Here is a 15,075-nt window from a genome sequence, read left to right on the forward strand (position 1 = left end):
AGAATCAGAGCATAGTTTGGGTTGGAAGAGACTTTAGAGTCCATCTAGATCCAACCCCTGTGCCATGGGCAGGGACACTGTCTGCTAGACCCAGGTCCTGGCCTGGGACACTTCAGGGTTGGGGTGTCCACAACTTACCTGGGCAAAAGGATAAGCAAGTAATCAAATAAACTTTTATTTCACCTTCATCTTTTACTACTTCATATGTATGGCTTCCAGTTATCCTTTTCCTATATTTGAAGCAGTTGTCTGATGCAGGTAGTCCTAGCTCACTGTCACTTGGCATGATAGGCTCTGTTTGTCTGCCACAGATTCAGACCAGCAGCTCTTTTCTTCCTGAAGGCAGGTACCAGCCACTAACCAGTGTATGGAAGCAACATCTATCCACTTGAAGAACAGAAGCTTTTGGGAAATATTGGTCCAAAAAATGACAGGCTCTTTTTAAATTAACCAAATATAGATATTTTTTTTTTTTTTTTGTCCCAGGACAAAAACTTGGCCTCATTGTTACATCTCCCTTTTTCATGGTTGCTCTCTTAAATACTTGCTTTTCTAGATACCAGGTCTGTCTTCTTTTCCATAGTAAATAACCAGCATTGCAATCTATCAAACTGTTAAGTTTATGAAGAAAATATTTTTACTGGTTTTCAAAGTGCTTTAGTTTTCCTTAAAAACTCTGCCAGTTTCTGCTCCTTCTCTTCTTTTTCTTCTTCCTCTGCACATTCCTAAAGGTTCCTTAGGAGAAGCTTGCTAACACAATCCAACTATCCACTTCTAATCTAGCTCACTGATAAGGCTGCAAGTGGCATTTGGATGTGCTAGAGAAGATATAAGTTGGCTACAAAGAGACAGACTGTAATAGGCAGAGGTATTAAACCTTGGGGAAAATGTATGTATGAATGAATAAGGTAATTAAGAGGAAGCAAAGAAACTTCAAATAAGTGTAAATGAAAGAAGTTACATTTCAGAGAAGAAAGTAGAGGGACTAAAGACTATTAAAAAGGAGGGTGAGTGGTATCAATGCAGGAAAATGCCACTGGGCTAAGAGAAAGTACATGAAATAAAGCATACAGAAAACACAGGGAAATGGCTCATTTCTGCTTAAATGCCAATGCACACAGTATGGGAGATTCCAGGCAGTGCTCTCCATAAAGATACCTGTGGTCAGAATTCAAAACTGTCTATGAATTAACCATTCTTCTGAAAGCAGCTCTGCCGAGTCTGTGTCACTCAGTTAACACTTGCTGAAAGTGTAACCTAAAATGCAGCAATCAGTTCTGAAAGGTTGGAAATTAGAAGGCTTTACAGACGGTCTATAGTTGCTACTTGAACTCCCATTGTCACTGTCAATTAATACTATTTCTTCTGTACCTTTGCAAGAATTGGTCACAGGTAAACTAAAGCCAGTGACAAAACCATTATTCCCTTACATCTAACATTTGAACAACAGAAAACCTGCATTTTTTCTATGTACCAAGCTCTTCAACCTTCTTTGCACCTTAATACTAATTATAAAAATCTGAAAGAAGCCACTGCAATGACAATTCATGTTAAATATTTTATTTCTTATGATTTACAAGTGACATACAAAATTGACACTCTTTCATACCAAAGTTAAATAAGATGAAGCAATTAAAAGTTGTGAACTTCTTCACAGAAAAAAACCTATCATATGAACATTCAGAAATACTTAAACTGTTATTTTGATATTCACATTCAAGGACAAAAATCTTTAAATAGAGAATAATTTTAATTAGCACAATAATAGAAAATAAATACAGCAGCACTATACAAAGAAATCATTAACAGTTCCTAACCATGAATAACAATCGCAATACAAATCTGTTTGCCACAATGCTGCTTAAAGTTAAAAGTTCCAAGTTTTGTCAAACAGCTAAATTTGATCGGCATGTCACCAAGTGAAGAAGCTCTGCCAAGCTATCACAAGGACCGAGTAAAAAGTGTGTTACAATGCAGAATACCTGAAAGCCTAAGCCCTCATGCAAGCACTAGCAAAGAATAATACACTTTTCATGTCAAAGACCCAGCATTACCAAACACAGTTTTTTTCTTTATCCATAATACAGAGATTTCCTGTATCTCTCCTGGGAAGAAGCTAGGGAAGCAAGCAAAGTTTCAGCAATATCCACAGATAGTGGCGTCACAATTTATGCTCTTTATAAGGCTACAGGCCTACAAAACAAGCTCACTGAAAGTTTGCCTTTATGTATAGAAATAAACCACACCACCTACTATTGTGATTACCAATGCCATTAAATTTTACTCCTCTTGTAAATGGATGTTGATATTGGAGCTTATCTGACATTACTACAAATATTAGATATGAACATGACACTTAAAAACAGGTCAAGAAAAGTAACAAGACTTTGTTTTCTATTGTCTTTTTTTCCCCCTAAATCCTGGTTAGTAGTCACTCAAAATCAAATGTTCAAGATGTTTCCTGCACCTCAAGTTTACATCTCCCCCCTGAGAACAGACATCTGCAAAAATAGGGCCATGAAGTATTTCCCTTGCTTAATATTATTCTCTAGTTTGAGAAATAACCAGAACTTACTCTTGTTTACACTGAATCTGAAACTGCTGTTTACTTCAGTCTTTACTGTTCAGATAATATCAGACGCTTCTTTCCTATGCAAAGATCCCAATACAACTTCCAAAATCCTTTTGATCTGGAAGAGACACAGCCTTGCATACAAAACACACTCCAGGTGCTAAACGTTTAACAGTGGCAAAACATCATCTTCTGCAGCCTCAGTATTCTAGCTCACCATGCAGGAATACACAATCTGCTTTTCATCTCTTCACATTGCTGTTAAAGATTCTTTCAGTCACAAGAACATGACCCACAAAATTCAGAAGGCTTTCATAAAGCCAGGTTGTAAAGCAAGGACAAACCAGGAATTAAGCCTATGTTTATAAGTTTAATGCATTATTTTAAAGTACTATTAATATTTTAAAAATTTTATTTACATCTTGCACCTGTAGCGCAGCAATTCTTTCCTTCCATGGTATGGATACGAATTCCACTTATGATCTGAGACTAAAATAATAGTTAAATTTCTATTTAACTTGTCCATTTAAATACTGCCTTCTCTTTCTTAAGTTCTTCCTGTCATGAAAAACAGTGACAGAAGTTTTTTACACCATTTTAAAACCATTTTATAAACAGTAACTCTAAATGCAATGCATTTTAATCACTGAACAATGCAGAAAATATTTTTGCACACAGAATTTACAAAAGCACTAAAAATAGACGTTTTAGTATCATCTCAGTATGCAAGGCAAAGAACACACTTATAACCAAGCAGCACGAACATTAGTGGGTTTAGGTCTCTGTAATGCCCCACTGGCTGAATCAGGCATGGGCTTTTCGTTCCTCTGGTTCAGTGTACTTTGTACAGTGGATGGTCTTGAAGGTCCTCCTGTTAACACACAAACATACAAAGGGAGAATGCTTATGCTTAGCACAACAGAAAACTTCATGCTGTGTTAGCACTGCAACACTCATTACCATAGCTCTCAATAAAACCCCAAAACAAATCACAGTAAATTGAATACAACCCCAAAATAGTGGATTATGAGTTGTTCATAAATGATCAGGAAAAAAAATTCAAGCCTGTGGTTCTTTACCCTGACACATATGGCTCTATAGAGACACATTGTCTATGTCCAAATCTCACACAGAGAATTTCTGAGAAAAACAAGGCTACTATCAGTAGATCTGAATTTTCTGAATGAGAATTTGAACATTCATTGGTGTTATTTTGGGGTTTTTGGTAAGGTTTGTTTCTCCCCCTTTCTTCTTTCAATAAAGGGTACTGGCAAAATGAGAAGCACTTTATTACAGGGATTTTTTCTTCTTGGAAAAGATGATTGACAGGATAATTTATTGAAAATTTAGGATGGCAACAAAACAATGCACATAGTAATCACTTTTGGTGTGATTGGAAAAATTATTTTGATGACTTTCGTTTGATAAACGATCAACCTAGAGATGACAGAGAAAAGAACATATTTGCTATTCTTAACAGTAAGTGCTTCACCGTTCTAAATTATAAAAAGATAAATATATGCAAAGAAATGCAATAATCTGCAACTTCAAAGTACTTACTTGGAGGACTAAGCTGGCTGAAAGGAGATCTGCTCCTTCTTACAGAAGATGAAGAACTCAGGTAGCTCATCTGGCGGTGATAGTCCCTCAGTTGTTCAGAACGCCTCAGACCAGCTGTTGGTTTCACTGCTTCCAATCTTTTCAGGAACGCCTTAATAGTGAAGAAAAATGTCATCAAGAAAGACAAGGAATAAACAAGATGCTGCAAAACAAGCAGTCATAAATTTATTTTTATTTGAACTGCAAAAAACCCAGAAATTTTGAGCAGTGCACAACAGGAACTCCTCCACTGGTCATATGGTCATATATTGAGTTCTTTTCTCAATGTTATTGACACAAATTGTAACTATCCCTTGCACATTATCAGTTCTGCGCTGAGTACATGTTTAATACCTCACAGTTCTCTGTACTTTATGGGGATTTGAAACAATACATCTATTTGGTGACTATCACCAAAGCTCGTGAAGAACTGGGTTCCACTATTCTAATCCTACCTTTGGTTAGTCCTCCCTTCTAAATTTCCAGAAGAATGAGATGTTTGGGGTTTTTTTTTTAATCTTTGCTTTGCAAACAGACCATTTTATATTGCCCTATATGAAGCCCAGAGAGGATTACTGACCCAAATTCTGTGAAACCAACTTCAAAAGGAAAGCATGAACATCTACAAGAGTTCATTTTATCCATAATCTAATTTTAAGAGATTCTCTTTGAAATTATTGATAAAGACATGATTTCCTCTTGTTGAAATTAGCCCTGGAAATCATGTGGCAAGTCGTATACTGAAATAACTACTTACACAGTATTCTTAAGATACAGTTTCCTAATCTGCATAATTATTTCTACTTGAAACAGAATTTACTGGTTTAAGACATTTCAATAATCTAAAAAAAGAACCTGGTAGGAGGACAAATTGGGAAATACCCAGCTACATGCAATTTCCAATTAACAACTTCACATTTTTAATATATTTCACCTTTAGTGGTTGCCTCGCATAGATCTATATATTTCCTCTACTAACTAATTTCAATTCATTTGATGGCTTACAAACATTAGGCAATGACACAACCATTGCTGGTCTGGGTTCTGACATGCATCCTTATCAACAAGAGACAATGCAAACTGTGCTTACAATAAGTCTCCAAAGTACTAAAGGTAACTCTCTTAATAAGATGCATTGTCTAGATGCATACTTGTATGGTGGAAGTCAGAAGGTGTATCACCATTAAACTGTGCGCCCAATCTGTACTGGGTGGTTTTTTTTGGTTTGTTTTTTTTTTTTTTTTTTTAGTAAGAATAAAAAAATTTACAAGAAGTGACTTAGGAAACATACAGTATTCACAGGATGTCAGTTGCCATTGTCTAACTGTAACAGGAATCTCCAAGCTCTTAGTAGTTTATGCATGAGCACTGGAGAGCTGCACAGAGTGCACAAGAGAGAAAGGACAAGTGACTTTGGCTCAGACACAACATGTCACAAGCGCTTGCATCAAGTGCCAGCCAGTTCATCGTCAAGCAGGAATACCTAAGTGAGCAAAAGTCAACGGAAGGACTTCAGCTAGAAATAGCTCTTCACTAAAGCCAGTTACAGAACATGAAATGGTAGACTTGTCTCTAAATGTTATATCCAACATTTTTCTCACAACTTCATCCACATCTCCTCATGCAACTATGTATGTTTAGACTTGCAGAAATCACTTATTTTACCTTCAATATTAAAAATGGAAGCTCTCAGTACATTGTCCCATCACAAATAGATCAGGTAAATTGTAGAAGTGACTTTCCTATGACAGACAAGCATGTTTCAAGTCTGCACTCAATTGTAACAGCCTCACAGAATTTGCATACTTTAACACTGCAGTAATTTCAAGCTTGATTCTGAACATACTGGCTTTTTATACATACATACATACATACATATATGCCCACTTCATTCTAGTGTAAATAGAATTGTCTGCTTTTGCTTTTATGCCTGTATTTTGAAAAGTATCAAGTCCCCACTGATGAAAAAAAAAAAGCTACAGAAGAAGCAGATACAGATTCTGTGGTGCAGCAGTGTCTGAAGGAAAGCTTTGCTAGAGAATGTGAAAAAAAGCTCCTGTGGTTCCCTTGCCCTCTGCTGTGGATTGTCCCAAGGGCATGTAAACTTCCATGCTATATTCAGAAGTGAATTTTGTTCAGAGAATTTTGTTTGGAGAACAGCCTGCTGCATACAGAAATGAACGCATTGACACAGTAAAACGGCAGTCCTGACCTACTAAATCTGTAACCCAGAACTAATCTGACTCTTATGTTTTTATTACCAACCCTACATACTTGAGGTCCTTAACTGAGGAACTACCTGGTACAATAGTATAAACATCTTGAGAAAATGCTGTTTTTCAGTCATACGTAGAAATCTACTAATTCTTTATGTTCTCTTTTTGAGAAATGGACTGAAGACAGCTGATACTTTCCTTGTTCTTCCAAAGCACCAAATCTCTGGAGCCTTAATCCTGCATCACTGAAGTAAATAGAAATTTCATCACTGATCTCAACAATCAAAGAATCAGATCACAGAACATAACTCAGGTGTTTAGAGCCAAATATATGTTCCCAGTCAAATTTTAAGGAATAAAAAAAATTAGTAACAGACACTAATGGCAGGAATGTTATTAGTTGCTCTAAGTTGCATTGTAAGTCCTCAGAGCTCTTGATTCAAGCTCAAAATATATATATAGTATCACATCATTGAAGACCTCTCATCCTGGCAAAATACTTCCCTGGCTTATAATTTACCCATCTTCTTTTACTTTAATACTGAATTTACAGTAAAAGTAGAATATTAAAAAAAGAAAAGTCACAGAAGGTGTTCCTGCATTATTACCTTCTAGGAATGGGATAATCCTTTATAAATCTAGGCATCTGGACATAGATTAGTATCTATAAAGATACTAAAATACATATTGTCAATGACAGAAGGAAATGTCAGAAATGCCAACAACTTGAGAACAAAGAAACCCAACACAATTTAAAAAACTGCTGCCATACAATGGGCCAAAAGAAAATCTGCTAATTCAATTTTGAATACATCAGGAGAACAATGAAGGTAAATCTAAAGTGCTCTGTCAGAAAAAGGAAAAAAAACCCCAAACATAATTAGTACAGACTCTTCTGCAGCTATGTTGAAAAAGGAAGAAAAAAGCTACTGAAAATGTAGCACTCTTAAACTGAGTTCAGAGAGAAGGTTAAAAATTTTACTTTTTCTTGGTTTACTTTGCTTTTTAAAAGCATGAAGGCTTCAGTTTCACCTCCTGTGAATCCTAACCAGCTGACTAGTGTGCCTTGACAGCTGTTCAAATTTATTTATATTACACCTCCTCTAATGTCACTGATGCTAGAGTAATGTCACTGTCCCTTTGCAAAGTCTGGGGGGAGGGGGAAACAGATAACTGCATTCAAGGACACCTTTCTGTTCTTATCAATATAAGTATTTGTGATTTTCTTTAAATTGCAGTTGCATTAACTAGCTCTAACCTGACAAACTCTAACCATCAGAAAACTCTTAAAGGTCTTCAATTTACAGAAAAGTCTTCTTAACTGAACAGCTGTCAAGTTTATGTGTGGCTGGCAACACCACAAGGAAAAGTAGGCTAAGAGTACAGAAAAAAATATACCACAAAATTAAGCAGTTTGCAAAGCATTCAAAACTTTCCTTGAACATGCCAAGTAGTCAGTCTTTATTATAATTACCATAGCAATGCTACAGTAATCTCAAGTCTGGGTCAGGAATCTGAAGACCATAAAAATCTGACCACAAAGAGCCCATAGCCTAAATACTATCATCACAGAATCCCACTGTATTCGTACTGTACTGTCGTGTATTTTAGCCATGCACATCTGTGTGCCAATCCCACATCCTGACAGCTTCCCATTGACAAGGCCACAGAAACCTTTTTTTGGCATTGCATTTTGTAGTCTCAGGAACTACCAACATTTTGTCTTTAGGCTTGGCATACACCACCTTTGAACTCAGAAAGTATCGTATAAAACTCTGTGTGCTTGGGTTTCTGAGGAGTCATCAATTCAACATGAGTATTTCTGAGTTCCTAAGACCACAAAGGAAACTACATTCTCTTTCACAACTGCATTCTCTACAGCTTTCTCCTTGTCTTGGGGTGACTTTATGATGTTGTATCCCATATTGCTGTTCTATGCCCAGAAATTAATTTTTTGCCTTTTCTGTGCCTTTAAACTGAGCCTGAGAGGGGGGAGAGGAAAAAAGCCCAGAGAACTTTCAAAGCAGTGTTTCAAGGACACACAGATATACACAGAGACTCCTCTTGCTTCTAACAGCAGTGGCGGGAGCAGGAGGAAGCACCTGGCTTGTTTTTTTCCAGCCAGCTTTCGGCCAGTTTTTCCAGCTCCTTTTCCTCTGGAGAGTTGAACTTTGTTTTCCTGGGACTCCGATTTTTCCCTTCTTCTCTGCTGGACGGTTTCAACATCAGAATACATTGGGAGGACTTTCCACCGAGGCCTTGGCCCTGGAGGTGGGCCCACCACCCTGTCCCAGCTCCAAGGATGGGGAGAGAGATCTGCAGAAGGACTCTGAAATTTTCCCAGGTTTCTCTCAGCAGAGCAAGAGGTTTTATTATTTAGCATTATTATCCTTTTCCTGTGTGTTGTTAAATAAATAGTTTTTATCTCTTTCACTTTCCTTCGAGGAAAATTTATTTTTTCCCAAACCTGGTAGGGGAGGGAGGGATGGTTGTAACCTGCCTTCTCTCAGAGGATATATTTCCAAATTTGTCCAAACCAGCACACTCCTCCAGACTGAGATCAGTGAGACTGAACAGACTTGGTATTCTTTCTATAACCACGTAAGTGTGCAGCATCCAAGGCCTGGTGATGCTCTCTAACTCTAGGGCTAGTCCTTGGGGACAGGACAAAGGGAATGCAGAGAAAAAGCAGCATGGAATACTTTTAGGGAGGAAAGGACAATGTGCTCAGGTGCAACCCTGATGAACCAGTGGTGCTCCTTCTACTTCTTTCCATGCTTAGAAGTTATTTCCCTTGTTGCAGCACGACACAGTTGGCAGGACAGGAACAGTGCAGCACAGGATTGAAAGAATATTCTTTGTACATGGTGTCAGCCAGGTAGGGGGATGGCCAAAACAACTTTCCCTCCCTTGGCCTTTACTCCCCACCCAACTATGACAGCACATCTGCACCATTAAATCAAATGGAGACAAATGAATACACATTCATTTATGGCAGTATAATAAATGCATTTCTAAATGAGATTTAGGATTTCCAGCAGGACAAAGCCAGCTCCAACTGCAAGAGAAGGGAAAGTCTCCCTGAAGAATCCTTTTGCTGGGACAGGCCACTGACTGCAGCAAGTGGTGGCCAGAAGCAATAATGAATCTGCAGCACAGAGGACTCAGGAAACCAAGTAAGTGAAAAGAGAAAGCCCTTGCAGAGAAACACAACAAGTGGTATTTTTTTTTTTTTTTTAATTTGTGTGGAAGGGTCACTATACTGGAACTGGGATCAGAGTTGGATCTATTTGGCCTTGGGGTACATTTTGTGGGAATAAGAGGTGAGGGAATGAAGAACATGGAGTCTTATGTGCAGTGAGCCATAACAGCATGAGGTAGGAAGAATGTGCAGGGATGCATGGAAAGACCAAATATTCACGAAAAAGGAACACCCTTATCCCTCCTGAGCTAAGGTTTGAGAACTGCCCCTACCAGAGCGGCTGAGATCTTCCAGTGTGAACTCAAAAAGTCACTGTTCACTAGAAATTTGTCTGAACACAGCAGCTTAGCTCACTGAGGTCATCCAACTCCTAAATCACAGTCAGAATTAGTGAAAATGATGAAAAAAACCACCAGAAAACAACACAGAGATATGAATTACTTCTAAGTTCTGATGAAATGACTGAAAAATGATGTGATGGCTGCAAATCTGTATTTCAAGGACCCCAAACACTTACCTGTATATGCCGGTACAGATTTTTGCATTACACAATAAACCATTAAAAGTTTCAATGGCATACAGCCTATGGAATTCAGTATCTTATTTACACTGCCAAAAATGATTACTGTATCAATAGAGATAGACACATATATGCAGACATGGGAACAAAGTAACACATCAGTCACACTTAAGCTCCTTTCCACTGAAGAAGAGGGATTAAAATTATGTTCCAACACAAGAGTACAATGTTTTCTGAATCAACAGCATCCTCTATTGGCAAGAGACACACTCTGATCTTGCTAGCTCTGAAAAGCAACCAAAAGTAGGTTCCATTTATGAAAGCACAGTCAAAAGCAGCAAGTACAAAATTCTGGCATTAATTTTAGCAGTCATCTGTTCTGCTAATTGTGCTTTTTCCATAAATTGCTAATCAGTACTTTAAAACTACTGTTCTTCAGAGCAATGCATCTTTTTATTCTGTCATTGCTCTTTCTAACAGAATCTGTGGGAATGACATATATTTCCTGTAACTCCTTGCACCCTTTCACAAAGCTAGGGAGCACCAAACTACTTAGATTCCCCTCTAATTTCCTAAAATTTTACTTACTTTCCTGCATCATCTCTGATGCTAAATGCCTGCAAGAGAAATCAAAGTTTCTGATAACAGTAAGTACAGGCATTACTCCAAGAATGTTCTGGTGTAACAGGTGAACATCTTCCCTAGACAAGTTCTTAACCTCAGGACAAGAAATTATAAAAGCTGTGCCAACACCAGCAAAAAAAAAAAATCTCTGCATCAAAATTCTTTAACTCCCTGCAGAGACTACAGTTGTAGATTTCTATTCTTGAATTGTTTACAAAACTCTGCGTCCTTCTCCAACAAACATTTCACAAAGGTGTATCAAACACCATATTCTGTATGCAGTACCCTCAGGCCTTGTATAAAAAAGACTTCCAAGAAGTAAAAGAAGAAAGATGATAAGAAAGTTCCACGGAATCCCACCAATTCTGCCTCTTTAAATTTATGAAGGTGAGGAAAGCTGCTGACCAGAAGAAAACAGGTTCATAAAGCACATACTTTTATCAATATAAAGCAAAAATCATCATCAGTGAGCAGGGTAGGGCTGCTCTTTCATTTACAGTCTCAAAGAAAAGTATGTCACACCTGTAATCTCAAAAGGTAGTGCTACAAAAATCAAAGTTGAAACTGTGATGCTCTAGGTATACATACACTTCAAACAGAATAAAAATGCAAACAAAATTGCTAAAAAATGATAGCAAAGTTAAACAAAACGGAAGAGCTGCACTGATGAATCACTGATCAAAAATATATCATCCTGAGTTTGGAAAAAAGAATAAACCAAATGCTTTCATAGTCTAAACTAGCACGATGTCCTAACATAAACTCTCACACCAAACATGTCCACCCACATTGCTGACGACAACTAAACTGTAAATGAGTAAGTAAATGAACAATACTATCTCTTGGACTACATGCAACCACCATTAATCTCTAACATGTACTAAAGCAGCAATATGTGAAATGACTCTATGGGTTTAGGTCTGCTGCATTTTTGATCCAAAAGTTGCAAAGGCAAGACAGTCTTGAACAAACACTGCAATATATCATAAGAGAACGGGGTTGTGGCTTTGAGTAAACAGAAATCCATTTTAAAACATCCTATACATTCATTTACTGCAATCATCAGTTGTTATGCAGTACAGCATATTACTGTTACATCCTAAGTCACTGTGGCACAGCACCTCCTCCTCCTTGCCTAAGAATATATTCTTATTAACAAGGTTCATGTGGTAGAGCAAGACCTGTTTTCAACATCTGAAATAAACACCACCAACATCCTCCTACCAATCTAAACACACCAAAGCCTAAAAACATTTCTTCCCCAGGCAATGACAAGTATAGCATATCTATACAAAATCTTGTGCTTAATTCTTTCAGACTGTAAAGTATAATGTGAACTGCAGTCTAGTGGAGCCAGGGAGAAAGTTTCCTAATTTGAAAAGTTTTAACAATCCAAATGTCTGAAAGCTGCAAGAATGAAAACCTAACAGACTTTTCCAAACAGGGCAATCAGATTTTCTCCATGTTGAATCTGTGCCTCTTTCTATGAGTATAGAAAAGGAAATTGCAACCTTTATACTTACACAGAAGGTAAAAAGTAATAAATTCCTTCCAGTATACATTTTCCAATTATTTGAACTATAATTTTATCTCTTTTTCAAACACACTGATAAATACATAGGAGATATGAAAATGTCATTACATTATGTATTACAATTCAATTACTAAAAGTATCTTATTCAAACCAGTGCTACTTCTATTATTTGAGAACTCTGCCAATATCCCTACAAATGAGTCTGAATTTTTGTTTTCCAATAAAGTAAGCTATTGTAATTGCCATTACACTGTGGCAATCAGAGCACTACAAATATTCAACGAGAGATAGCTATGAGGCAAAACCCAAAACTGACGTTAACTTTGTATCCTCTGTATTTCAAATATAATGGGTTTGATGCTATCATATTGATTGTTTTATTTTATGCAAGCCTGTTTTTGAGAAACTAGTAGTCATGATGCATGAAGCAGAATGAACAGTCAGACTGCTATCCAGTGTTTTGAGTGTGTTAACAGCAAGGGTTGTTCCTTTTAAATTAAACAATACCAAAGTAAAGCAAATGCATAGAAACTAAAACCTATTTCCATATGAAAAAAAAAGCATCATTACTCCCACCACCCTCCCAAAAAACCAAGAAACTCACCCAATACGAACAATTATGCCAACACCATAGTAATGGAAATTCACTGAAGACTTACTGCAGTAAAGGTTCATGTGCTGCCTCATCAATTTTCCAAGTATTTAGCAACAGCTCATCTGACAAGAGATAGTCCTTCTCAATTTGCTGATCCACATCCAAACTCAAAACTTACCAGGTTTTCTCTTTCAATTCTTTGCTGCTCTTTTTGCCTGTTGAGGGCAGTGTGGTACAACCTAGGCTGGGGTACAGACGTCTTCTTCATCGTGCTACTTCTCCTTGGCCTTGCAGACTGTTTGGACAGTTCTTTTAGCAATCTTTGGTTTTCCCGATCAATCTGTCTTACTTCTTCATTTGTGAAAGAGTAATTTTTCCTTATTACTTTGGATGGATGATTGATGGTTAGTTTTTGTTCTTTTTTATCCAACTGTAAGAAAGCTTTAAAACAGCAAGAAGTGCAATAAGCAGATTGGAAAACACAGCTTCAGGAACCCCAGGACTAAACATAAATTAGAACCAAGAATTAAACCATTACTAGTATTTAGATGTTTGCACATAGAAAAAGATTTAAACTTTGCTTGCAAGTTAATCTAAAGTACCAGTCTCAGCTGAGAGGCAGAATAGAAACAATGTTTCACACAGAAAACTGACTCTGGGGAAGCCTGACTCAGAGACACAAAGCGCACTTCCTGAAGTGATTTTGTTGATACTTAACTCCTAAAGCAATCCTACATCATGTTGCTGCAGAAAACGCAAAGGGAATGATGAAGATTTAATTTAATGGATGGAGAGAAATGAGTGAGCACATATAACAGAAATTACTGGGGCATGGAAATTTAAAACAGTAAGCAAACAACAATCAAATCGTGATATAAGGTTTCAAGACAAAGAATGCACACTTAAAAATACACAGCAACTTAACATGCACAATTGCAAGATAACTGGAAACTTCACTCTTAGCCAGAGCCAGCTATATTTATTACAGTTCCACTGGAGCTTTGTTGTTGATTCATTTCTAAGCCTCCACTTTCTAAAGCTCTGCAGCAGGTCTTCTGGCAACTACTTTAAAAGTTTTGCTGTCATGGTGTTACCCCATCAAACCATTGCATTATCTATGGTACAGGAATGGCAGTACCAGGTTAGATTAAACCCATTTTTGGAGCTGAGGCACAGACAAAAAAACCTTACTCATGCCATTCCCCACACTCCTCTAATAATCACAGTGCCTTCAGAAGACACCCCTCACTCTTATCCCTGAAGTCCCACACAAGCAAAACAAGCATCCAAAGCAGAAAGAAAAAAAAACAAACCCCAGGCATGCAGTAATATTTCCTCAGCAAACACTTCCACATTAGCAATCTGTTTGCAAGAGATGTCTGAGGCAGCCTGGCAGCCTAACAGTGAAAAAAACCTCAAAGAATGAAGAGCATTTTCTTACTTCAAAACAAAATGAAATCTTTATTGCAGTATCTCAACTGAGTTTATTTCAGAATTGATGCAAGTAAATATTGCTACTGTCTTTGAGAAATTTAAGAACAGTATTCAAAATGCAAAATCCAAACACTTCATGAATTTCAACATCCATCTGGAAATGGGTAAACTTGCACTATCAGCATGCTAGCCAATATAGGCAAGAACTACCCCTAGGTAGCTCTGTGAGGTCACCCACATTAGCAAATTCTGCTTTCATTTATCAAGAGAAGATGCAAATCACCTTAAAACCAAGACACAATGCAAAGTAGCACAGATCAAGTGTGCCAAACAACAGATTAATACAATATAAATATCTTGAAAAACACCTCTACAGTTTAGTAAGTTATTCTCAAGGTAAAACTAGTACAGTCATCAATACCATTGGAGGAGACAAACCTGGAATGAGACTCATTTGGATAAGCCTACAAGGGACAAAAAGAAATGCAAAGAAAATAAGTAAAGACACAGAATTCACATGCCAACAACAAGCTGCAGCATACCTCTCAGTAGAAAATATTTCAAAATGTCTTTATGGGAACAAGCAAAAGCAGCACTGCAGAACACAGCTAGAAGAAAGTAAATTGAACAACTATCTGAAGATGATATCATGTTACATAATTGATAGTTGTATTATTACGGACCTATGAAAGATAATTTTACCTTTTGCCTTATATCCATAGCGTCTCATGGGTTAAAGTGGACTGCACATCTTATGCAAAAGTGGAAGTCAGATTGTG

At 37.3% G+C, this 15,075-nt stretch overlaps 1 protein-coding gene across 1 annotated transcript in view; it reads right to left on the minus strand.

The window, feature by feature from the left end:
* Window positions 1-1,544: 1,544 nt before the first annotated feature.
* Window positions 1,545-15,075, minus strand: part of CFAP97 (cilia and flagella associated protein 97) — a 32,738-nt gene continuing 19,207 nt past the window's right edge. Inside the window, exons 4-6 of the mRNA XM_010401525.3 lie at window positions 13,041-13,303; window positions 4,133-4,283; window positions 1,545-3,443 (exon numbers count right to left, since the gene is read on the minus strand). Coding sequence (XP_010399827.1) covers window positions 3,316-3,443; window positions 4,133-4,283; window positions 13,041-13,303 — 542 coding nt within the window. The 3' untranslated portion in view covers window positions 1,545-3,315. The remainder of the gene's footprint in view (window positions 3,444-4,132; window positions 4,284-13,040; window positions 13,304-15,075) is intronic.

Source organism: Corvus cornix, chromosome 4 (assembly GCF_000738735.6).
Source record: "Corvus cornix cornix isolate S_Up_H32 chromosome 4, ASM73873v5, whole genome shotgun sequence".
Lineage (NCBI taxonomy): Eukaryota > Metazoa > Chordata > Aves > Passeriformes > Corvidae > Corvus > Corvus cornix.